This window comes from Sorex fumeus, unplaced genomic scaffold (genome assembly GCF_029834395.1).
Source record: "Sorex fumeus unplaced genomic scaffold, SorFum_2.1 ptg000051l, whole genome shotgun sequence".
NCBI lineage: Eukaryota > Metazoa > Chordata > Mammalia > Eulipotyphla > Soricidae > Sorex > Sorex fumeus.
Window position 1 is genome coordinate 37539843 of NW_026606108.1, and position 26329 is coordinate 37566171.

Here is a 26329-nt window from a genome sequence, read left to right on the forward strand (position 1 = left end):
ACCTAGACAGTGGAAAAATTATACTGGGAAGCATACAGGAAATGCCGCTTTTCAGACAAATATATCTGAAGAGTATATCTTCAAAGTAGACAACTGATTATAGTTGGTTTTTTTTTTTTTTTTTTGCTTTTTGGGTCACATCTGGAGATGCTCAGGCGTTACTCCTGGCTCATGCACTCAAGAATTGCTCCTGGCGGTGCTCAGGGAATCATATGGAGTGCTGGGAATCAAACCTGTGTCGGCCATGTTGGCTGTGTGCAAGGCAAACGCCCTACCCACTGTGCTATCGCTCCAGGCCCTGATTATAGTTTTTTGTTTTACAACTCAGAAGTACTGATGGGGTTAAAGAGATAATACAGCAGGTAGGGCACTTGCCTTGCATGCAGCCAACTCAGATTCGATCCCCAGTATCCTGTATGGTCCCTTGAGTCCCACCAGGAGTAATTCCTAAATGCACAGTCAGTTTTCCCTGAATAACACTGGTGTGACCCCAAAACAAAAACAAACAAAAGGACCCCGCCCCCAATACATACTTTACTGAGATGACTAAAATGAGAACCACAATATCAATCTCTTCCTGGGTTGGGGCTTTAGTCTACCTTTCTGGGGACACATAGGAGGAAGTGACCCACTAGGCTAGGCAGTGAGCTGGGGGACTCCTCAGGAAAGAGGTACTTCTAGCAGACTCCTCCTCAGGGTTCCAGAAATTCCTGCTTTGGGGGGTGGGAAGAAGTGTGGTGGTAGAACAAAGAAAAAAGCATCCTTCAACAAGTCATCTCAAGATAGCAGCATCTTTTCTCTCCTTTTCCCCTATAACATTTGAGCTTGGGAGTCCAAAAGAAGACAAGAGACGGAGCTCGGCTCTCGGCTCTGGCAGACAGGCAGGAGCTATTAGTGGCGGCGGGGCTCAGAGTACAGCAGCGCCCTCTGCTGTGAGGCACACATGCAGCATCCAGGAAAGGCAGGCCACCTCACAAAAGACTGTCCCCAGTCCTCAGGTGCATTTGTGGGGTGATCTGCCCTCCTTCCCTCCCCCCACTCACCTTTTAAAATAAGTCTCCCTAGCACAAGCAGAGTGACAAGAGGAACGCAAGCTTCTATGAGCACTGCGGCCAAGTGTATGCAACCCCCGGAGTACACAGCCAGGCATGTGCACACCATGACAGCCCAACAACGGAGGAACCAGGGACAAGGGGCCTGACAGACAGGACAACAGGTAAGGCTTGCATTCAGTTAGATGCCTGGCATTTGGTCTCAGGAGCACTGCCAGGAGTGATTCCAGGGCAGAGTTGGGAATAACCCCAAGCACCACAAGACGTGGCCCCCAAACTAAAATAAAATTAAAGGCTGTCCTCAAATATGCCAAACATGTGCTCAGTTCACTGAGCGCTCTCTGATCCTTGTTTGGAATTTTCATTTTACCTGTTTTCATACGGTCCAAATCAGTATTTATAGCCATCCATTTTTCTTCTGGGGGATGATGGGGGGGCACACCTGGCAATGCTCAGGGGGTACTCCTGGCTCAGTGCTCAGGAATCACTCCTGGCAGGATTGGGGGGGGCCAGACTGGGTGCTGGAGATTGAACCTGGGTCAGTTGCATGCAAGGTGAATGCCCCTACCCACTGTCCTCTTTGGCCTCAAAGGGAAAATACACACACACACACACACACACACACACAGACTTTTTTGCCCCACCCAGTGGTATTCAGGATTTACTCCTGGCTCTGTGCTCTGGAATCACTCTTGGCAGGGCTCAGGGGACCACATAGGGTGCCATGAATTAAACTCAGGTTTGGGACATGCAAAGCAAACAACCTACCTGCTATATTACTGTTCCCGCCTCCAAAAGGGATGTTTTTAAAAACTCAAGCTTGGGGCTAGAGCAATAGCACAGCGGGTAGGGCATTTTCCTTTCATGCGGACACCCCAGGTTCAATTCCCAAATATCCCATATGATCCCCTGAGCACCGCCAGGTGTAATTCCCGAGTGCAAAGCCAGGAATAACCCCTGTGCATTGCCGGGTATGACCCAAAAAGCAAAAACAAACAAACAAACAAAACCCCCCAAAACCCTCGGAAATTCTGGTTTTCAAAGATCTACGGTGGGATCTGAAAACATGCATTTCCAACAATTTCAGGTGATGCTGAGGACTTAGGGTTAAAACTCTAGAACCACTGATTTAAGAGAAAAAGCACCTTATTTGGAGCTCTGAATAGATGCTCATACCTTTATGTCCAGGGGAGTCTAACTCAGGGATCACCTCCTCATACTGATTTAGGAGCTGACTGGGCTCACAAATATAAATCTCCCATTCTGCAATGTTTATTTTTTCCCATTTAACAAAAAGAGGTTAGATAAATTAGAAAAAACATAGAAAAAGAAGATAGGAACTCTCTGGCAGAGCCTGAAGCCCTGTGGGAGGTAGACATGAGCAGTCAAGAAGGGAAAGGCACCCGTTTCCAGAGATCTCCCTGCACTGCAGGCTGCACACCACCTTGCGGGGTGCCTGCCAGGACACTTCCTCCAGCTCGACAACAGCTCAGTGAAATGCAGTCTATGCCCAGGCCTGGACCTCATTGCTCCACGGACATCTTCTAACAATCTAAGGTGTAGTGACACAGGAAGTGGTCTCCTTGTGTGCAGAATTGCCAGTGTCTGTGGGGGTCAGGGGGCTGTGGCCAGTCCTCCTTCACGAGCTCCCGCTCTTCCCCAGTAAGGCGATATGCTCCTGCAGCTGCCGCTCGCCTTCCTGGGCGCGGGTCTGGCTTTGACACCGCAGCATCTCGGCTTTATGGTCCTGGTGATGCATCGGGCAGTAGCTCTGGGGTTCACACAGCTCCTGGAAAGTAGGGGACTGCGTAAGGGAGCCTCTGGGCTCCAGAACTCGGCCTACTAAATATCACAGAATTGAGCTGCTGCTGCTGGTGGCTCAGACAGGAAGCGATATATTCTCACGAGGCCCTGTGGGCCCAGGAGCTGCCCACTAAAGCTGGCTCCTGGAGTCTGGACTCCCCTTCGGACCCAAGCCTTACCATATATTCTGGAAAGAAATCTCGGTAGCCTCCTCGGAGGATGTACAGCTCTGGGTAGTGCAAGGCAGGATAGCAGTTCAGAGCCCTGTCCTCCGCCCTCAGAAAGCGGCACCTTGAGGGACAAGGCAGAGATGGGTGGGTGGAGTGAGGCAATGTAAGGACACCACGGGACGCTCACTGGGCAGGAGGAGGAAGAACAGGCTCAGTGCTGGCCCAAGGAATGGCCTCCGGATGAGGCAGTTTTTGCAAAGCCACGTCCAGGTGGCGTCACTCTTACTCCTTCCTTCCATACCTGTTTCCCCAGTCCTTGTTTCCCCTTTATTGCTCCAATTTTTGAACTGAAAAAACCCCTTCTTCCCAACTCCCTTCCACTCTTCAAATTGCAGTGGAGACGACTCACTCTGTGAGTCAGTCTCGGAACGGGTCTGGGAAGTTTCCTTGCCTCTAATCAATACCCAGGTCCATCCCCCGCCCAGCCCTGTATAGCCACTTACATTCGAGGACCCCTCTCGGAAGAGAATTCACAGTGGAACACGATGATGATTCTTTTCTGGGTGTCTAAAGGAACAATAGGCTTCTTTAAAAAGAAGTTGTATAGTTCTTCTTGACTGTACAAATTTAAGGCTCCCTGTAGAAGAATTTTTTTTTTTAAATATTTCTGCTTTCTTATCTGCAGGGTCACATACTGTGGTGATCAGGGTCATGTGGTATCAGGGATCAAACTCAAGATCTCACGTATTCTAGGCAGGGAGGCAACACTTGAGTCAGATCCTAGTTCTAAAAGCATTTCTTTAATGCACTTTGGACTGTGTCTACACTGAAATATAACAGATATTATAATGGGGTATTTGGGCCAGGAAAAATGGACTATAATCATGTACAGGACAGAAGACCACCTATAGCTCTATCTTCCTCTAGAGTGTGTAGTAGATACTCAATAAATTTTCATTTAACTAAATAACCAAGACTGTAAGGAACCACTGTGACGAAAAAATGTTTAGACAAATTGTTTGCAAAATGATTCTCAGTCCTTGGGTTACTGTTTTTCTTTTTTATTGGGCATTCTTGGCTCCTACAGAGAAGAGGAAGATTGTCTAGGAGGGGAAAGGAAAAAAAACTGTGCAAGGTAGAAGGGAAGCAAAAATGAGAACAAAGAAGTGCGTCACATACTACCTTGACTCAGGGCACCTTTGTCTACAGAATCTTCTCAATAAAGAACCCTGCCCGCTTCCCTGTTAATGTTCCCATTGTCATCTTACCTGGATATGTCCTCCCAGGTACTCGTATGGAAAGCGGCAGTCAATGATATAAAACTTCTCAATCAGATCCTGAAACTTCCCTGTCAATAAGGCAGCCACCTGCATAGAAACTGTGAGTGAGGACCCAGTTCCAGAGCTGGACACCCATCGTCAGTCCTTTCATCAGGACTTAGGAGAGAGAGAGTCTGCCCCACCCCACAGAAAGGGAGGTGCCTTTTTGAGAAGCTGATAAGAGTGAGGACACCAGGGAGACTACGCAGGCTAACCAATGGGTTGACATCAGTCCTTTAGGAGACCGCCAAGGACTCTGGAAGTAACAGCTGGAGAACAAAATCTGACTAGAGGGGAAGTATGTCCTCCCCTTCGACCACAGAGAAGAAAAGTAAGTCTCCCAGAAAAGGGGGCAAAGGAAGAAAGCTACTTGTGTATGAGGACACTGGGTCAGCCATTCTAGGGGGGTTTATAAACACATATACAAATTAAATGTAACTATGTTTTGTGTTCAGGGCTTACTTCTGGCTCTGTGCTTCAGGGAACCATATGGGGTGTCAGGATCAAACCCTGATCAACTGTGTGCCAGGTAAGCACCTAACCCACTGTACTATCATTCTGGCCCCAATTTCCAATATCTTAAGGAAACAGAAAAGTACAGAGAGCACAATGCTACTCATCTCAATAGATTACAAATAGCTAAAATATTCAATAGGGGTTTTTGGTTTAATTAAAAATGTGTTGTGTAACAGAATATTACATAGCCATTAAAAGTATTATATGGGGCCAGAGCAACAGCACAGCAGGTAGGGCGTTTGCCTTGCACGTGGCCGACCCGGGTTCGATCCCTGGCATCCTATATGGTTCCCCCAAGCCCCGCCAGGAGTAATTCCTGAGTGCAGAGCCAGGAGTGACCCCTGAGCATGGCTGGGTGTGACCCAAAAGGCAAAAAAAAAAAAAAAAGGATTATAGATATCTTTTGGTTGTTAGAGGCATTTTTTAAGGCTAATTGTAGCACTATATGTTCACTGTGATATATTTTCATAAAACATATGCCAGAATAAAATCTGGGCATTCAAAAGGAAAATATTCCAAGTGGTGGGCAGACAACACATAAGATGTCCAAATAATTATCTTTTTCATGTTCTTCCACTATCTCCTTCCAGGACATTGGATAATTTGTTTAGTTAAAACAAAAGTTGACTAAAGAAAGAAAAGGAAGTCTATAAGAGTGAATACAGTGAAAGAAAGACAAACAGAAGTGTGGGTTTTAGGGACAGAATAGACCAGATGGTAGGTTATGTAATCAGTTACCATCTCCAAATATCTGCTTACTGTTTCTGGGTTGATGTACTTCAGATCTGGGTGTCTCCCTGATACAGTTGGCAGCACACATACCTAGAAATACCCAAGAGCAAAAATAGCAAGTTTTCTGTAGCCAAATTTGAGATCAAAGTCGCATATATTGTCCTTCTTTCCAATATATGAAGTAACCTTTATAACTCCAGATACTTTCAAAAATCTGTGGTCTCTAGAGGGTAGACATGTAGCAATTTCAATTCAAAGAATTAATCCAAAGAAACCAAATTAGAATGCAACCAAAGTTTCAGATTTGGAAACAATGTGGATGATGGTAAGTTGTAAAAGTAAACATCCTAAACGAATGACTTATCAAGAAATTCAGGGGAAAAAAAAGGCAGGGGTTGGAGCCACAGCATAGTGGGTAGGTTATATGCCTTGCATGCGGTGGACCCAGGTTCGATTCCCAGCATCCCATATGGTCCCCCGAGCACCACCAGGAGTAATCCCTGAGTGCAGAGCCAGGAGTAACCCCTGTGCATCACCGGGTGTGATCCAAAAAGAAAAAAAAAATTCTGGGCACTTAAAGAAATGACATACCATACTGTTATTAAAAATAATAAAATGAGGGAACCAGAGAGATAGTACAGAGGGTACTTGCCTTGTATGCAGCCAACCCCGGGTTCAATCTCCCCACATCCCATAAGGGTCCCCCAAGCTCACCAGAAGTGATTCCTGAGTAAAAGAGCCAGGAGTAACCCCCGAGAACCACTAGGTGTGGCCCAAGCCCCATCCCTCTCCTCAAATAATAATGACAAAATGAGGCCAGGCATAACTCAGTGGTAGAGCACCCGCCTTGCATATCTAATGCCTGGGATGATCCCTGGCACCCCAAAATGGAACATATGTTGAAGTAGGGGCCACAGAGATGGCCCATAGGTAAAGCACTTGCTTCAAATATAGGAGACTGGGTTCAAATCCTGGCACCACAACACAAAAAAATTAAAAATCAAAGCAAAATATGATGATGCAGAACTGGAAAGACTATTTTATTTGTTTCTGAGTCACACCCAGTGGTGTTCAGGGCACCATACAATGCTGAATTCAGGACTCCTGCATGCAAAGATGTATTCCAGCCTACTGAGCTAACTGGTGTGAGGTACTTACTCCTGGCAGTGTTCAGAGGCCCATGTGGTGCTAGTGATTGTAACTGCTCTGTTTCACAGCCACACCTGGCTATGCTCAGGATTTACTCCTGGTTCTGTACTAAGGAATCAGTCCTGGCAGGGCTCAGGGGACCCTATATGGTGCATGGGACTGAATCCAGTCCAACTGCATGCAAGGCAGCCCCCGAACTCAGCGCACTGAGCCATCGCCCCAGATCCCAGAGAAGCTTTTATTGCGAGGGAAGAAGGGTTGGTTGAGCCACAGCGGGCAGTGTTTGGGAGCGAGCCCTCTGTGTGTGGAGGTCATTCCCAGCACTGCTTAGGGCACCATGCAGTGTAGAGGACTGAAGCAGGGCTGGCTGCATTCAAGGCAAATGCCTTAATCCCAGCACTATCTCTTTGGTCCCCCATGAGAATTTCCCCACACCCAGCACTGCTCAGGGCTTATTCCTGGCTCTGCACTCAGAGATGACTCCTAGTGGGGTTTGGGGCTAACATAACTGATGGAAAGCCAGGGATTGAACCCAGGTCAGCCTCGTGCAAGGCAAAAGCCCTACCCCCTGTACTGCTGCTCTGGTTCCTAAAAGAATTTTTTCTTATTTCATTATTATTATTATTATTATTATTGCTATTGGTTTGGGGGTCAAATCTGCAATGCTCAGGGCTTACTCCTGGCTTTGCATTCAGGAATCACTCCTGGCAGTGGTCAGGAGACCATATGGGATGCTGGGAATCAAACCCGAGTTGGCTGTGTGCAAAGCAAGCACCCTACCTGCTATATTATCTCTTCAGCCCCTAAAAGACAGTTTTTAAAGGAAACAAAGTGGAGGTATGAGGAATAGCTCAGGGGCTGAAATGTCTGCCCTATAAGTGTTAAGGCCTCAAGGTGAACCCTAGGTACCGCCCGTGTGTACGCACTGGGTCTGGTCTAGATCTGCTTGGAACTCCAGCACTACAACCCAGTGCCACCATCACTGCCACAGTGCTCTGTGTGCAAGCACCACCACAAGCACCACAGCCAAGCACATGAACAAGGTGATTCAGTGTGTCCTAATCCCTTGCTAGCACAAGAACCACACAGAAGAGAAGAGAAAAAGGCTAAAGGACTCAGGCTTTTCCACTACTCTGGATTTTCTCACAAAACTTTCTCATCTGAAAAAATGAGGGCCTAGATCAACTAAAACAGATTTGGGTTAGCAAAGAGTACTTGGTAAGGCTGAATATTTAGGAACCAGAGAGACAGTATAGTGGGTAGCTGGGGTTGAGCCCCAGCATCCCACCTGGTCCCCTGAGCCAGGAATGATCCCTAAGTACAGAGCCAGAAATAAGCCCTGAGTACAGTACTGAATTCAGTTTGGCACTCTCCCCACAGAACGCTGCATATTTATACCTAGTGTCCTTAGCAGAGAGTAGTCAGATCCAATACAACTCACTGAAGGGCGAGTCCAATGGGAAGGCATCTGCCTTACAGGTGGACAACCTGGGTTCGATCCCTGGCATCCCATATGGTTCCCAGAGCACTGCCAGGAGTAGTCCCCAAGAACAGAGCTAGAAGTTCTCAGCACAGCCAGATGTGGTAAAATAAATAAATGACAACTCAATGAAATTTAGAATGAGGGCTGTGGAGAGAACACAAAGAACTGAACATATCCTTTGCATATGTAAATCCCAGACTTCTCTTCTATACCCAGCATTGTAAGGTCCCATAAGCACCACTGGGAGTGGTCCTGAGCACTGCCAAGTGATAGGGAGAAATAAATAAACATATATATGATAAGAATAATTAAACTCACCTTGGAGAAATCACCAATCAGATACCCCTGGTTAAAATCATCTTCGAGCATTTGACTGATATTAATATCACAGAGAGAGATGGTCTTCTTTAGACCCATATTCTGAAAATGACAAGGTTCTCTTCAGCCCCAATTATCACGTAAAAGATTTAAAAATCAAGGAATGGAAGTGAGGACCCATTAAAATATGCACACTCTCTGATCTACTACCAGGTGTAGTCCCCCCACTGTGCATACAAATGCACACACACACACACACACACACACACACACACACTGGGAATACAATGCAATTATACCTTTCCCTAAAGTACAGTACAGCACAAATATTTATTTTATATATGGCGACAAACGGGTAATGGAAACAAAAAGATAAAGTAAAAGCAACTAGGAAAAAAAGCAAAGAAGACGATCAGGTAGAATATCAAACAGGTTCTCATCTTAAAAAAGGGTTCTTACCACTCTGAATTCTTTGTGGCTAGAACAATGCTTTTTTTTCACTTTATTTGGTGATACGTTGTTCTTGAATTTTACCACCTGCTTCCACCTGGGCTCATTCAAATTCCCCGGCAATGAAGGGGAGCGATAGAGAGAGCTTCTGTTCAAAGATGCCTGTTTAAAAATAGCAAAGCTTTAGATTTTTACTCAAAGTGTGTCTTCATGGGGCAGAGAGGTAGTACGGGGGTTAAGGTGTTTACCGGGTATATTGCTGACCCGTTTGATCCTTGGCACCACATACAGTCCTTTGAGGACTTGCAAGGCCTAACCCTAACCCCAGCACATAGCCTGTTGGTAACCCTGAGCACCAATGGGAATGGCTCAAAAGAAACCCAAAGAAAGTATGTCTTTAGACTAACTGGAAACCTCTATACATTTGTTAGAAATGCAGAATACCAGATGCCAGGCCTCCCCTAGACCTACCAACTAAGTAAAAGTAAAGTAAAGGCCCTCCCGTTGATCATCGATTTGCTCGAGCGGGCCCAGTAACGTCTCCATTGGAGACTTTGCTGTTACTGTGTCTGGCATATCGAATACTCTCGGTAGCTTGCCGGGCTCTCCGAGAGGGGCGGAGGAATCGAACTCGGGTCGGCCATGTTGGCTGCGTGCAAGGTAGACGCCCTACCCGCTGTGCTATCGCTCCAGCCCCGGACCTACCAACTAAAACCTGCCTTTTTCTGGGTAATGTTCAAGACTCCCAGAAAACATGTTTTAGAAGCAGGGTCCTTGGGGAGCATAGTGTCTGTGTCTGATTGTTGTTCTCTCTGACTGCCTGATGTAGGATCTCCTCCAGAGGCTTCCACTCTAGTAAAACCAAACTTTCCAGGTGACAGTCCTGCACATACCAGTTCTCCATCCCCATGATTTGGGTCCATAAAAGTTCCATAGACAGTACTGCAGAGGTGGAGGGTGGGGACTCAGTGTCATGCCTGCCTGCATATTTGTTTTGGTTTGGTTTGGCTATGCTCAGGGCTTACTCCTGGCTCTTTGATCAGAGATCATTCCAGGCAGGGCTAGGGGGGAGGGGGGCAGGGTTCCACATGCAGTGCTGAGAATGAAAACCTAGGTTGGATGCGTGTAAGGCAAGCACTTACCACAATATTTTTTATCATAAACTAGATTGTAAAGTATTAATTTTCTTCTCACTACAATGTAAGCACCACTAAAAGACTCTGAATCTTCAGTATTACTGAATGAACAGGACACAGACTAAAGTGGGGGGTGATGTTTGGAGAGGAGCAGGAATATTTTATGCAGTGCAACAAGAGGGACCACAGATTATGTGAATATCAGAGAGGACCAGGGATGAGCTAGGTAGTACAGTACTTGTTTTTCATGTGGTGAGGACCTGTGTTCAATTCCTGGCACAGGGGAAAAGGGAATGGGACGCATGGGGTACAGAAAAAAAAAAGGGTGTGTTTGTGTGTGTGTGTATCTCAGAGCAAACAGATTGCTGTATTTGGAATTTGGGAACAAGAGATAGAACTCAAAGACAGAGTTCAAAAATTGCATGTGAGAGGCTCTTCATGCAATCCCTGAGGTCACACACAAAAATTAAATAAATACCACTTTCCTCTGATTATTTTCTCTTGAAACAAAATACTTGAAATCAAAAGTCATTCTTGGGCTGGGAAGATGGCTCAGAGGGCTGGAGTGCATGCTTTCCATGAGGAAACCTGAGTTCAATCCCCTGAGCACTGCCAGGTAGCGCTGCACTGCACTGCACTGTCCTCCCGTTGTACATCGATTTGCTCGAGTGGACCCAGTAATGTCTCCACTGTGAGACTTGCTGTTACTGTGTTTGGCATATCAAATATGTCACAGGTAGCTTGCCAGGCTTTGCCATGTGGGTGAGATACTCTCGGTAGCTTGCCTGGTTCTCTGAGAGGGGCGGAGGAATTGAACTCGGGTTGGCCCGGTCGGCCGGGTCGGCCACGTGCAAGGCAAACACCCTACCCACTGTGCTACCACTCCAGTACTGAGCACTGCCAGGTATGGCCCCAAAATTAAAAAAAAAAAGAAAGAAAGAAAGAAAGTCATTCTTGATTCCACCCTTCCTTTGCAACCAACATCTAACTCATCAAGTCTTTTTGATTGTTTATCCAAAATTTATTTTTAATTCATCCATTTCTTTCTCCATAATCAACATTTTTGTCCAAGTAACCATCAAGCCCCGACATGTCTAATGAAACAATTTCCTACTCCTCCCCTTAGACAGGGTTCCTTCACAGTAAGACCAACTCATCCTACCTTGCTGGAGACATTCCCCGATATCCTAGGAATCTCCTGAGTAGCAGGCAAACTGGGCAGTTCACTATCTATTTGAAACTAGCCTGCTTGAGGTGACCTTCCTAATCACCTCACTTAAAACATTCCTTTCTAGGACTTTAACAATAGTACAGCAGGCAGGACATTTGCCTTGCCCATGGCCAACCCAGGTTCAATACCCGGCATTCCATATAGTCCCCAGAGCACTGCCAGAAGTAATTCCTGAGCGCAGAGCCAGGAGTAACACTTGAGCATCAGCAGATTTGACCCAAAAAGCCAAAAAAAAAAAAAGTTCTCTATTTGTCTTTGTCTCAATCCCTATCATATCTGTTAAGGTTTCCTTCATAACACTCAGGTAATCTGCAACAATTAAATTACTGCAGCTAATCATCCAATTCGTCGTTTGGGGTAAAACAGATGGTACAGTGGGTAAGGCACTTGCCTAGCAGCACATACGGTCCCCAGTACCAGCAGGAGTATTCCCTGAGCACAAAACCAGCAGCAAGCTCTGAGCACTGCTGGAAATGGCCTCAAATCTGCCCCACCACCTACCCACCTCGAAAAAAATAAAAGAAAGAAATTGTGGGGCCAAAGAGATGGAACAGCAGATAAGATGCTTGTGTTGCATGTGGCCTGCCCTGATTCGAATCCCCAGCAACACATATGGTCTCCTAGTACCGGAAGGGGGCACTCCTATACATATTTAGTAAAGTTTTAAATTAGATGGGAGGCAGCTGAAGGCCAAAAGAGACAGTTATTTCTTTTTCCATTCTCTTATAAACAATATGGTTTTTATTTGTTTTTCTGGTTTTTTTGGGCAGGGCGTAGGGGACCATAATGGGGTATTGGGGACTGAATCTGGGGGGGCGAGTTGCAAGGTAAATGTCCTGCGCTATGAATTAACTCTCTGGCCCCAAGCAATAAGATATTTAAAAAAAATGGGAGGGGGAGTGGGTTTGGACACATCCACTGTGCTCTGAGCTTACTATCTCTCTGGAGCCCTGAGCCTCCTATGAGTGACTGATCACAGAGCTGGGAGTAAGTCCTGAGCACCGCCAGGTGTGGCCCCCAAACAAATGAAACACAGACCCCTCTCTGTGTCCTAAATCTCTCCTTCCTGATTCTGCTGTTACTCCAACTACTTCCTCATGGGGTTGCTAGTGACTCTCACTCCCTCACAAGCTTCTTCTCTTGCCTTTAACTTGGAGTCATTGGTCCTCATTCTCTCCTCTATGCAGATGGTCTTAAAATACACATTTCCGCCCCTGGTGATTCCAACTCCGGATTCAGTATTTCCATTTAAATTTTCTGTTATCACCTCTAGCTCAAAATGTCCAAAACAGAATACATTACTCATTTTCAATTCACCCTTCTATATAAATTCGTTATAGCCTTACAGTTCTCCAGCTACTTGGGTTAAAGTTAAAAGTAATACCCTTCCAAACTCCTAAGTCACTTTTTCATATCACAATATAGCTCAGCAATTTCACATTCTGTCATCCTGTTTTCGTATGTTCTCATATGTTTTCTTACATTGTCTATCTTCTGGAATAGATAAATATAGCTTCATGTTGTCTTAATTACAATGTCCTCAGTTATTGTACAGTACTTACTATAAGCAATAACACATATGGTAAATAATTAATAACAGAGTTTATTAAATGCTATTACAACTTACATCATTTTGTTTTTGTGCCACACTCGGTAGGCAGTGCTAAGGGGCTACTCCCAGCTCAGTGCTCAAGGGTTACTCCTGGTGGTACTTGTGGTACCATGCAATACTGCGAATCAAACTTGGGTCTCCTGCATACAAAGCATGTGCTCTAGTCAACTAAGATACTTGTCTAACCCTTGCAATCATATTTATTAACAATGATGGATATATAATTATGAACTACTTTTAATACTTTATCTTATTCACATCAATTCTATTGAGATTTAGTTTTACTGTTTTTTGGTTTGTTTTGTTTCTGGACCACCTCCAGCCTTGATCAGGACCTGCCACATGGTTCCTGGCAGGGCACAAGGAACCATGTGAACTGCAGGAGACCGAAGCCTAGTCAGCTATATGCAAGGTCAGCACCTTACCTGCTGAAACCTCTAGCCCTGAGATTACATGTATCTTTATGCCATCCACTCTTTGTGCAGAGAGCAGTGTTTGAGCTGCAGCCAGGGAGCTCAGGGCCTATACCCGGCTTTTTACTCAGAGGCTGTCCATGGCAGTGTGAGGGCCATCAAGGCCCCTAGCCCTGAGCAGTATCTCCAGGCCCCAAGCTCTCCTGTTTTCCAGGTTTCTCTTTAGGGGACACACACCCACTGCTGTTTTGAGCTTGCTCCACGTGTTTCCAGGGATCAAAACAGGTGGCCAGCATGCACTCTAGCCCTTTGACTTATCTCTCCAGCCCCGATTTTTTGGGTTTTGTTTTGGGGCCTGTCACGCTTAAGGCTTACTCCTGACTCTGTGCTCAGGACTCACTCCTGGCAGTGCCAGGCTCCAAACCTGGCAAATGCCTTAACCTTGTACTATCACTCTGGTTGCTGCTCTCTATTTTTTTTTTTGTTTTTTTGGCTTTAGGGTCACAATCAGGGGTGCTAAGGGGTTCCTTCTAGCTCTGTGTTCAGGGCAGACTTCAAGGGACCACATGGGATGCCGGGGATAGTGTGCCACATCCAAGGCAAGCACCCTCCCCATGTACTATCACTCTGACCCTGCTCTCCTTTTTTCAAAGAGAGAAATAAAGCTGCAGCATAGGTCACTGTTTCTCTGATTGCTATAATATTAAACAAGAGAATGAGGACTAGAATCCAAGCATTCTAATTCCACAATATCATAGTTCCCTTAAAAAATAAATTTAAACAGCATTCCTGAGTCACAGAGATGGCTAAAAGGGCTAACTGCAAGATCACCAGATTCAAGCCCAGTAACCACCCCACCCCCCGCATGGCAAACTGTGAACACCCCACAAAAAACACACAATCCTGCGTGTACTGTTTCAAAGAAATAAAGCTGATCCAGAAATGTTAAATGCCTCAGAAACTATCTTCGACGTATTAGTCTGCACCCAACAAGCCACAGGCTTCATATTCCTCTTAGAGATGTGGAGATGGATATAAAAGACTAAGGATAAATCGTAAAGTAGCTGAAAAACCCTATTCCACAATAGCATTGCCCTATTCCACCCATTTCTAATACATCTGAAAGCACCACTTAATATTCGATTATACCAATGGCAATCTACAAACTAGTAATGTAGCCTGGTTAGCAAACAGTCAGAAGAGTCCCACAGGGCCCGACACCCTGTCAGTCAGGCAGCCCCAAGACACACACCAGGTCTTCCTTCCTTATTTACTTCTGGAGCCAAAAATGGAACCCAGGGCCTCACACACACACAGCACAGTCTTCACAGTGAGTCCCGTCTGAGCACAGAACCATGTCCTCTTTCTTGGGGCGATATTCGGCAGTGCTAAGGGACCATATGTGGGGTGGTTCCCTGCATTTGAACCAAAGTGCCACAGCCGGCTGTGCTCAGGGCTTACTCCTAGTTCTGCGCTCAGGGATCACTCCTGGCAGGCTTGGGAGACCACCTATATAGGGTGCCAGGGATCAAGTCCAGGAAGGCAAATGCCCTATGCATTATTCTATCATTTCAGCTCCAGGGACACCAAAGTAGTGCTCAGGGGACCGACCATGCAGTGCCAGGGATCAAACCCAGGGTTTGCTCACACCATTTCCCAAGTCTGATTATACCTTCTTGATCTCTGTACTCTACCGCCTAGTATCGTGGCTGCCACCTATTAGATAAGCAACATTATCTAAGAAGGCAGAAAAAGGTGCCACGGAGATGGCCCAAAGGCTGGAGTGCATGCCTGGATTCACAGCATCCTGGGTTAAATTCCTTAATGCTGCATGGTCCCGAATATCACTGGGATCACTGAGCTGAGAGTAGCCCCCAGAACTGCTGGGTATTGAAAAAAAAAATGAAAAAAAAAAAAAGAGAAGAAATGCATGCAAGAATATTAAAAATAATAACTAGAGTAACCATCAAAGAACACTTACCTTGGCCACATCTTGATCTTCTAGGGAAAACTCCATCAATTCACCTGAAATCTCTTCTGCTAGGTCTTCTCTGGGTTCTGGATTTTTATGCAATTCTGGAACTGTTATGGGACTGCCCAGATATTTCATTTCACACTCCACCAAGTTTTTGTTGTTCTATCAAATATATTAGTAATGTTAAATACTATCTAAGAACTTTATATTATGAATAAAAGTTAACTGATATCAAAGACCTAAATGTAAGTAAGAGGTAAAAGTATAAAGTTAGGGAGCAAGTTGACATTGGATTTAGCAATTACTCTTTTTTTGGGGGAGGGAGTGAGAGGCCCACACCTGGTGGTGCTCAGACTTACTCCTGGCTCTGTATTCAGGTATCACTCCTGGCAGTGCTTGGGGGACAATAGGGGATGCTGGGGATGAAATCTGGGTCAGTTGCATATAAAGCAAGCGCCCTCCCTGCTGTACTATCGCTCCGGCCCCAGAAATTACTCTTGAATATGACAGAAAAACACAGAGAACAAGGCCCTGTGTGGTGGCTCAAAGGAGTGCGGCATATATCCTGCGTGCTTGAGGTCATGAGCTTGGTTCCCAATATCAGAACACCCAGGACCAAGCACTACCAGGAGTGGCCCTCAAAGCCCTCAAGCACCGTTAAGAAAGCCTCAGTAAAAAAGAGACAAAGAGAGAAAGAGAAAGAAAGAAAGAAAGAAAGAAAGAAAGAAAGAAAGAAAGAAAGAAAAAAAAAAGAGAGAGAGAGAGAAAGAAGGAAGTGTGGGGCCAGAGCGATAGTACAAGGGGAATGGCATTTACCTTGCACGTGGCCAACCCCAAAGTAACCCCTGAGTATTCTCAGGTGTGACCCAAACCAAAAAAAATGAACAATCAGCAGCTGGAGAGAGAACGAAGTGAGTAAGGTGCTTGCCTGGCAGGCACCGATGCAAGTTCTATTCTGGTACCCCAAATGGTCCCCTGAGTCCCACCAGGAGTGATCCCTGAGCACAAAGCCAGAAGTAAACCCTTAGCACTGCTGGTGTGGCCAAAACAAACAAATAAACAAAAAACAACAACAAAAATAAGCGAATAAATAATAAAAGACCACTGTCACTGTCCTCCCATTATTCATCGATTTACTTGAGCAGGCCCAGTTTCGTCTCCATTTTGAGACTTGTTGTTACTGTGTTTGGCATATCGAATACTTCATGGGTAGCTTGCCAGGCTTTGCCGTGCGGGCAAGAAACTCTCAGTAGCTTGCTGGGCTCTCCGAGAGGGACGGAGGAATCGAACCTGGCTCGGCCTGGCTGGCTGCGCCCAAGGCAAATGCCCTACCACTGTGCTATCACGCCAGTCCAGATAAAATGAACCTTATTAAAATTAGAATCTTTCAGAGGTTGGAGAGATAGTACAGCAAGTAGGACATTTGCTTTGCACATGACCAACCTAGGTTTGATCCCCAGCATCCTATATGCATCCCAGAGAACCACCAGGAATAATCCCTGAGCACAGAGCTAGGAGTAATCCCTGAGCACCATTGAGTATAGCGCAAAAACAAAAAGAAAAAAAAAAAGAATTAGAATCATAATGCCAATGACCACTAATCATCAAATATGATGACAGCCTTAGGTTCTAAGAAAAAATCTATAAATCGTGTATTTTATACAGCATATAATGAATGCCCTATCCACTGTGCTATCGCTCCAGCCCCAAGACTCTGTTGTGGGTTTTTTTTTTTTAATTTTTATTAGTGAAACACCATGAGGTTCGTTGTGTTTTAAAGCCAGTAAGTGCCTAGACAATGTAAGATGACAGTAGCTATGGGGCAGCCAGGAATAGCTCAATGGTTGGAGGCTTGCCTTGAAGGCATGAGGGCCTGAGTTTGAATTTGAGTACTGGGGACTAAATATATACAATGGGGAGAGTGCTTGAATTGCACAAGGCTGACCCAAGTTTGATCCCTAGCACCCCAGATGGTCCCCCCAAGCACGGTCAGGAGTGATCCCTGAGTTCAAAGTAGGAGTAAGCCCTGAGCACCAGTGGGTGCAGCCCCAAAACAAAACACATGTAATACAAACTTTAGATTATAAAATTACATGTAGTTAGTTAAGACTGAAAATAAATGATGTAAGTGGCTAGAGCGAAAATCGAGCAGGGAGGGTGTTTGCCTTGCACTGGTCAACCTGGGATTCACACACACACATACATACACACACACACACACACACACACACACATCAGCATCCCATATGGTCCCCTGACCTCCGCAAGGAGTAATTCCTGCGTGTAGATCCAGGAGTGATCCCTGAGTGATCCCCCAGACCCCCAGGTATAACCCCAAAAGCCCTAAACAAATAAATAATAGTAAAAGAGGTAAAATACGAATTGTGGGTTTTCTCTATAATGTACCTTTTTCTTTTTGGGGGGACTGGCACTTTTGAGTCATACCTGGAAGCTTCAGGAGGTTACTCCTAGCTCTATGCTCAAGAATCTCTCTGAGCTGTGCTTGAGGGAACATGAAATTCCGGGGATCAAACCCAAACCCGACTCACGCAAAGTACACACTCAGCCTGAACTCTCTTTCCAACCCCAAATAGCTTTTTGGTTATCTACACTTTTCTCTATTGTTAAACCATTTCATATTTGGCAGAAAATATTGTCAGAATCAAATAAACAGGCTGGGACATAGTACAGGAGATAAGGTTGCTTGCCTTGCATGTAGTCAACCCCCACCCCCCATTCCATCGCAGCACTTACAAGGGGTCGCCCCTGCACACACAGACCCAGAAATATCACCTGAGCACCGTGGGGTATAGGCCAAAACCACCAACGCTCCAAACAAACAAACAAACCCGAAACGAAATCAGATAAACATTTTACTAAAGGAGAAGTTGTGAGGGGGCACACCCAGCAATGTTCAGTAGCCATAGCTGGCTCTGTGCTGGGGACCACACTTTGGGGTGCTAGGATTGAACCAGCTTGGACCAACTAGCTGTGTGCAAGGCAAGTGCCTTAACCTCTATGCTATATTTCCAGAAGACCCTACCGCAGAAATTTTTAAAAAAATAAAAACATTCTGGGGTTGGAGCAACGATAGTACAGTGGGGAGGGGCATTTGCCTTGCACATGGTCGACCCAGGTTTGATTCCCAGCGTCCCATATGGTCCCCCGAGCACCGCCAGGAGTAATTCCTGAGTGCAAAGCCAGGAGTAAACCCCTGTGCATCGCTGGTGTGACCCAAAAAGAAAAAAAATTAAATAAATAAAGAAAATAAATAAAAACATTCTGGGAGCCAGAAAATAAGACACTTGCCTTGCACACAGCAACCTGGGTTAGATCCCTGAACTCCTATATGGTTCCCTGAACTCTGCCAGGAGTGATTTCTGAGCAAAGGAAGTAAACCCTGAACACCACCATTAGTGTGGCCAATACACACACACACACACACACACACACACACACACACACACACACACTTTTTCTTCTGAAACCAAAGGATATTACTGTGTTTACCTCCTCCTTTTCCCTGTTCAGATACTGCTTCTCCAACCTCTTTTCTCACTCACACCAGCTTGAAAAACTCAGAGGGTCATAAACCCCAGATCTTCCATCCTATACCCCGCAGTACTTCAGGTTAACCTGGATAACAATGCTAAGTGACTCACCCTTACAGAAAGAGGAGACATAAAAGGGCCTCCTAGTTTCTTTTGAAATTTCTGTTTTCCCGATGCCCACCAGTCCAAGGGCTTCAAATTGTTTTCCTAAATTAAAAAATATATATATTAAAAATCAAAATTAGGGAGCAGGAGAAATAGTACAGCAGGAGGGCATTTGCCTTGTATGAGGCAGACCTGAGTTCGATAACTGCCATCCCATATTGTCCCCCAAACACCACCAGGAGTAATGCCTGAGTGCAGAGCCAGGAGTAACCCCTGAACATTGTCAGGTGTGGCTCAAAGACAAAAGAAAAACACACCAAAAAATAATTAATTTGGGGCCAGAGCGATAGCACAACGGGTAGGCCATTTGCCTTGCACGTGGCCGACCTGGGTTTGATCCCTGGCATCCCATATGGTCCCCCAAGCACCGTCAGGAGTAATTCCTGAGTGCAGAGCCAGGAATAACCCCTGAGCATCGCTTGGTGTGACCCAAAAAGAAAAAAAAAATTAATTAAATCAAATTAGGGCCAGAGCAATAGTACAGCTTGATCAAAAAGAAAGCTTTTTGGTAGGTGTCTAGAAAGGTATTACAGGGGCTAGAGCTATAGCACAGCAGGTAGGGCGTTTGCCTTGCACACAGCCAACCTGGGTTCGATTCCCAGCATCCCATACGGTCCCCTGAGCACCGCCAGGAGTAAGGAGCAATTCCTGAGTGCAGAGCCAGGAGAGCCAGGAGTAACCCCTGAGCATCATCGGGTGGACCCAAAAAGAAAAAAAAAAAAAAAGACACGTATTACAGAGGGTAGGGCGTTTGCTTTAAGTGCGGCCAACCTGGGTTTGATCCCCGGCATCCCATATGGTCCCTGAGCCCAACAGGTGTGATCCCTGAGCACAGAGTCAGGAGTAAGCCCTGTGTACAGAGTCAGAGCAGCCACTGATCACAGCCACACATAAAAAATACAAAAACACCAACAACAAAAACAAAAACAGAAAAAAAATCTAGGTGTCCTGCCAGCAGCACAGTCAAATGTGCCCACTACAACCTAAAACGGATGTGACCCACGTAAGCACCACAACAAAGTGTATGGAAAGTGGGGTCAGAGCAGTAAGTAGTACAGTGGGAAGGGCATTTGACTTGCATGCAGCTGACCTGGGTTCAATCCCTGGTATCCCATATGATCCCCCGAACCTACTAAGAGTAATTCCTGAGTGCAGTCAGGAGTGACCCCTGAGCACTGCCAGGTTGGGCCCCCCAAAAAACAAACAAAAAGAAATTAAAAAGTAAGACTTGCATGTGAAGTTATGCAAAGAGTTAATAAACATATATGTAATTACCTTAAACTGTTTTAAACAAAATGTATTAAATTCCTTATGCTACAGTAACAGAATTTCGTCATTAAACTGTCAGCTGACCAGTGATAATGAGACATGCTGGGAAAGACCTGGAAGCTAGTTTTCTGCCCCTGGACCAAATCTTTACTGAGCCACATCCCCAGCCCTAAGGTCAAATCTTAAGGAAGGAAACAAATAACAGTCTAAGAAATTTTTCTAAAAATGATGCAGTTTGCTTGTTAGCAAGGTGTAGTAGAAACAGCTCTAAGTCTTAGGATACAAATGAAATGATCCACAGAAAGAAAGCAAACTGCTAAAATATCAACATATCCAGTCAACACTCACCTTTTCTTCCTTTGTGGATGAGTTGCATATTGCATCTTTCTTTCTGTGACCTTGGAGCGAAGCATTGGGAGTACTACAAAGTAGCTGTGCCTACAAGAGATCCGAGACCTTCAGCTTCCTCTGTGACTTGAGAAACAAAGCCAAGCCCAAGAAAGAAAAGTTACTCACTGGGTTGCATTTTATATGGTACTGGGGATGAGTCCTGTAGATTTAAAAACAAAACCATAAAACTGCCATTTAGACCCCAAATACTACTTGGGTAATTCTGCAATTTTCCTCACTTCCATTTTAGGAGTCTTATACTTTGTTTTGTTTTATTTTATTTATTTATTTTTTTGATTTTTGGGTCACACCCGGCAATGCACAGGGGTTACTCCTGGTTCTGCACTCAGGGATTACCCCTGGCAGTGCTCAGGGGACCATATGGGGTGCTGGGAATCGAACCCAGGTCGAATGCGTGCAAAGCAAATGCCCTATCCGCTGTGCTATTGCTCCAGTCCCTACTTATTTTTTTTATTGGACCACACCAGCAGTGCTCAGGGCTTACTCCTGGCTCTGTGCTCAAGGATCACTCTTAGTGGTGCTCGGGGGACCATATGAGATACCAGGAACGGAACCTGGGTCAGATGCTTGCAAGACAAGCACCCTATCCGCTATACTATAACTCAGGCCCCATAGTTTATATGTTTCTAGTAACTATACGTAGGATGTGCATACAGTAAGATGTTAAGTGACATCCTGGGTGTAAGATCCTTATCAGAGGATCAAGAGATAATGCAGAGATTAAAGTATCTGCGTCTACTAAACTTAATTTGATCTCTATATAAACGTCTTCTGAGCACCTCCAGCAGTGATTCCTGAGCAGAGCCAGGAATAGCCCCCAAGCACTGCAGGGTAACGTCCAAAACAAATTTCAAAAAAGACATTTGTGGGGTGGAGTGGGGGTGGCGGGAGGGATACTGAGGACATTGATGGTGGGATAGGTACACTTGTGGAGGGATGGGTGTTTGATCATTGTTGACAGAAATTCGATTATGAAAACTTTGTAACTGTATCTCATGGTGATTCAATAAAAAAATAAAAACTGGGGCTGGAGCAATAGCACAGCAGGTAGGGCGTTTGCCTTGCACACAGCTGACCCAGGTTCGATTCCCAGCATCCCATATGGTCCCCTGAGCACCACCAGGGGTAATTCCTGAGTGCAGAACCAGGAGTAACCCCTGTGCACCGCCAGGTGTGACCCAAAAAAGCACAAAAAAAAAATAAGTAAATAAAATAAATTGAAAAATATAAAATAAACAAAAACTTAAATAAAAAGATCCTTGTTTCACTAGCATAATCATATACATAGAAACACATCAAAGATGATAGTTTCAGGCAAGGAAATAGTTTAAAGGGCTAGGAAGCATGCTTTGCATGAAGGAGACCCAAGTTCAATCCCTGGCATCACGTGTTCTCCCTAGCTCTCCCAGGAGCAAAGCCTAAGCACCCAAGAGTAATTCCTGAGCAACAGTAGCTGTAGCCCCAAAATAACACAAAATTAGCAACAGAGGCCAAGTGATAGTACAGTGAGTAGGGCGCTTGCCTTGCTGACCTGGGTTTGATCCCTGGCACGTCATATAGTCTCCCAAGCCCATCAGAAGTGATCCCTGAGTGTAGAGCCAGGAATAAGCCCAGAGCACTGCTGGGTGTGGCCCCAAAACAAAACAAAACAAAACAAAACAAAAAACTTTGAAGAGAAGGAATTCAATCTACACTTTACACTTTACACCTGAAGTGAAATGTTCCACATTCTGCACATTTTGTATAAGATAAAATCAATGAACCAGTGCTTTAGTATGGAGTTCATTTAGAAAAAAAAAAAACTTACATCTTAGCTAACAGTATTTCCTGAGGTCCTGAAGAATCCAGGAGACCTGCAATCAGATAGTAAACAAATATTAAAAGGGTGGATTAATAAAAAAGACTCCCGTTAGTTAAAGACTCTATAAAAAAAAATGTGTAAGGATTAGTTGAGGGCCTGGAAAAATAATATAGAGGGCAGGGCATTTTCCTTGAATCTGACCATTCCGGGTTCAACCCCCAGAATCCCATAAAGTTCCCCAGTCCCGCCAAGAGTGATCTCTGAGCACAGAATCAGAAGTAAATCTTTAACACCACCAGGTGTGGCCCCTAAGTAACAAAAGAAACAAACAAAAGAATTAGGAATGTTTTCTTATGCTGGTTTCTTTGACTCAGCTGAGAATAAACAAGAAATATAAAACTTGTCATTTTAGTTTAGTTTTTTCCACTCTGGAGAAGCCCAGGTTGTCTCTTGAACATGTATTTCCTTACTTTCTCTCCAGTCACAACTCTAAGTAGATTTCGTTCAATAAAAACTATGTTAAAGACTTCTCTTTTAGGGGCCTGTGTGATGGTACAGTGAGTAGGGCTCTTGCCTTGCATGCAGCCAACCCAGGTTTGATCCCTGGACTCCCATATGGTTCCCCGGAGTAACTCCTGAGCATTGCCTGGTGTGGCCAAAAACTATGAAAGAAAGAAAGAAAGAAAGAAAGAAAGAAAGAAAGAAAGAAAGAAAGAAAGAGAACAATACAAACAAAAAGATTCTTCTTTCCTTTAGATCTTTACCTCCTTCTCCTTACCAGTTTCATCAATATCTGTGGAAGCACTAAATTGAGTGGCAGACATCTCCCCAACACTAAAATTAGAAAGATTAAGGCGACATTTTGGGGTTTCTCTGTTGAGACAAAAATCAAGATCCCCATTAGGTTGCAATAACATGTTATTCTTCTTAATGAAGCACCCATAAATGACTATCACATTATCTAAACAAGGTCCAAAAATATTAATTGCCTCTGGAATTATTTCAGAATAAGTTGAGAAAAATCTCCCAACTTTCTCTATTCCAATAATGCATACCGTATTTTATCTTGATGTTTAAGATAATTCTTTTTAATTTTTTTTATGTAGGAGTATTGCTATTTATCCAGCCATTGATTAGGGTGATTGAATTGGGCATGAACTCCACTATTTTTTTTTTCTTTTTGGGTTACACCCGGCGATGCACAGGGGTTACTCCTGGCTCTGCACTCAGGAGTTACTCCTGGTGTTGCTCAGGGGACTATAGGGGATGCTGGGAATCGAACCCGGGTCGGCTGCGTGCAAGGCAAACGCCCTACCCGCTGTGCTATCTCTCTAGCCCCAAGATAATTATTTTTAACCGAGTCAAACTTTATTTGTTAAGATGGATCTTCACCCCATACTTTCTTCCCTGCACACTGAACAATTTTGATTTCTCCCTAAAATACTACATTTTTTTCAAATCTATAACTATCACATTTTGATTGCAAGTTAAAGCATGACCACAATTTAGAGAACATTAACAATAGTAACAGTCAGAGCATGAATAAGTGATATAATGCTATAGTTTTGAAAGATCCTTCCCAGAACACATTATTTGAGCCTCACAAAATCTAGGTAAGATTGGATAAGATCATTTCTATGTCTTAGAATTCTAAAACTCAAAAGAATCAGTCAAGAGAAAAAGAAGTTAACCCTTTATCAACTACAAATACTTTGGCGGGAGCCCACACCCTGCTGTGCTCGAGGCTTATTCCAGGCTGTGCCTACGAATCATACTCATATTAGGCCTGCTTAAGAACTTTATATCCTCAATTATCTCTCTGGGGTGTAAATAATTTATTTTACTTTATTATTATTACTTTTTTTAGTCCACACAGAGTGATGATCAGGGTTTACTCCTGGCCCTGGATTCGGGGATCATCCTTGCAGAGCTTGGGGAACTGTATGGGATGCTAGGAATCAAATCCAGGTCAGTAGCATGCAAGGCAAATGACCTATACACTGTATTATCTCTAAGTTCCCGTCCAGAAATAATAACAATCATCTATATTATTATTAATTTTTTTTAAGTTTTGGGGTCACTCCTGTCAATGATCAGGGGTGACTCCTGACTCTGCACTCAGGAATTACACCTGACAGTGTTCAGAGGATCATATGGAATGTTGGGGGTAGAACGAGGGTAAGGACCGTGTAAGGCAAGCTCCCTCTCTGCTGTACTATCTCTCCATCCCACCATAAAAACTTTTTTAAAACCAGCCAAAAGGAGCAGGGGAGAAGCTCAAAAGGCTAGGACGCATGCCTTGCATGCTAGAGCCCCAGGTCTGATCCCCAGCATCTGCATGATCTACCATCTCCCAGCACCCCCTCAATTAAAAAAAAAAAAACACCCAAAAGCTTTTGGAAAAGCAAAGGTGATAAGATATGAAACGTGAATTAGATTTACCCAGACAAAATGCTTAGGTCTGCAGAATCATCAGCGTCTTTGCTCACTGGAGTTCTAGGGAGATCGGTATTAGTGAATGAAGAGTCTCGCTCCAGGAGTCGGTTTAATATCTTTCTCTGCTTGGACCTAAAACTAAGTCTTGAGTCAGGACTTCCGTTCTCTCCTGAGGATAAGAGCTGTGCAGACATGGTTTCCGTGCTCTCTAAGACAAGAATAAAACCTTTCGTCTCTGTAGCTATACCACCGATGGTTCAGCTTGTACGACATTCAACCAACCACCCTTCAAAGCAGCAGACAAACCTACAGGTATTGGACGGTGGGCCATTCCCAAACGGGGAACCACAGCTCCAAGCGGCTTGGCCTTTCCCTGGGAACCCGAATTTCCCGAGAGGCAACTTGGAAAGAGGCTCTGAGACGCGGGCTGACCTGCGCGGGGACACAGAGCTCACGGCTCCTACCGAGAAGGAACTGAGGCCTCCTAAGTCGCGGCAATGCCAAACAGGCCCTCCGAACTTTCGTTTGTGGGGCCACTACCGGACATGGCAGTGACCACGAGGTCTGCAGGAGCCAGGCTTTACGTCGTGCTAGTCAGACTTACCTTGAGAAGAAAGGAAAGCGGGTGGGGAAATCAAAAGTGGAGGCCTGAGCAGAAAGAAAAGAAATTTCTGAAGAGACGAGTTTAAAATTATACCCTTGCTTCTCGACTGGACGGGATCCAGGTGGGAATCTTAGTAGCAAGAAAAATTAACAGCTCCGGACCTCAGCCATTCGAACCTTCCGCCTTCCCAATAGCCAATCGCCTCTCAGCTGCGTCAGAACGTGAGCCCGCCCATTCTCCCTCGACCAATCGTTTGAGTCGTATCATTGTTGGGGGGCGTAAGCTTGCTCGGGTAGGAACAACACTTGCCCCGCCTGGCTACCAGAAGAAGGGCGACGATTGGCTCACTATCAAGGTTCGGAAAGTGGCGCGCCATTGGCTCTGCCTCTAGCCAATCGCTACGCTCTTCTTGACCTCTGCCTTCCCTCCCTCGTTCCAACTCCGGGAGATTTAAATGGCACCTTGCAGGCGACAGCTGCTCTTGGGATATTACCTGGAGGTTTAAGTTTAGGTGGAAACAGGTTCTAAACGCTTCCTTGCTGCTTTTCTGTGTCGTTACGTGGCTCTTTCCCTTCTAGTTGTATTATTCTTCCTCTGGAGAAGGAGCATTTGCCGAAGGTGTGGCAGACGCTAGGGCGAGATGGGTGTAAAACAGCCTTGGCATTTGCAAGAGAGTTCCTTGTTTGGTGTTCTTTTAGTATTAAGCTTCCCAGAGTTGCTAGATCGTGTGAGA

At 45.0% G+C, this 26329-nt stretch overlaps 1 protein-coding gene across 1 annotated transcript; it reads right to left on the reverse strand.

Annotated features, from left to right (window-relative positions):
* Window positions 1-2691: 2691 nt before the first annotated feature.
* Window positions 2692-25188, reverse strand: CDC25C (cell division cycle 25C). The gene is made up of 14 exons (XM_056124776.1): window positions 24999-25188; window positions 23335-23429; window positions 22563-22608; window positions 20861-20894; window positions 20693-20782; window positions 19022-19117; window positions 15366-15521; window positions 9002-9154; window positions 8543-8644; window positions 5620-5682; window positions 4294-4392; window positions 3529-3662; window positions 3035-3146; window positions 2692-2841 (listed from the first exon to the last, which is right to left on the reverse strand). Exons 1-14 carry the CDS (start codon window positions 25184-25186, stop codon window positions 2692-2694), a joined length of 1518 nt encoding a protein of 505 aa, XP_055980751.1. The 5' UTR covers window positions 25187-25188.
* Window positions 25189-26329: the final 1141 nt, after the last annotated feature.

Excerpts from the sequence above, each read along its gene's own strand:
- CDC25C (XM_056124776.1), bottom strand. The coding sequence starts at position 25,186 with ATGTCTGCACAGCTCTTATCCTCAGGAGAGAACGGAAGTCCTGACTCA. Across the intron at positions 22,609-23,334 it reads CACAGATATTGATGAAACTG|GTCTCCTGGATTCTTCAGGA; the intron begins GTAAGGAGAAGG and ends ATCTGATTGCAG. Across the intron at positions 4,393-5,619 it reads AGTACATCAACCCAGAAACA|GTGGCTGCCTTATTGACAGG; the intron begins GTAAGCAGATAT and ends GTTTCTATGCAG.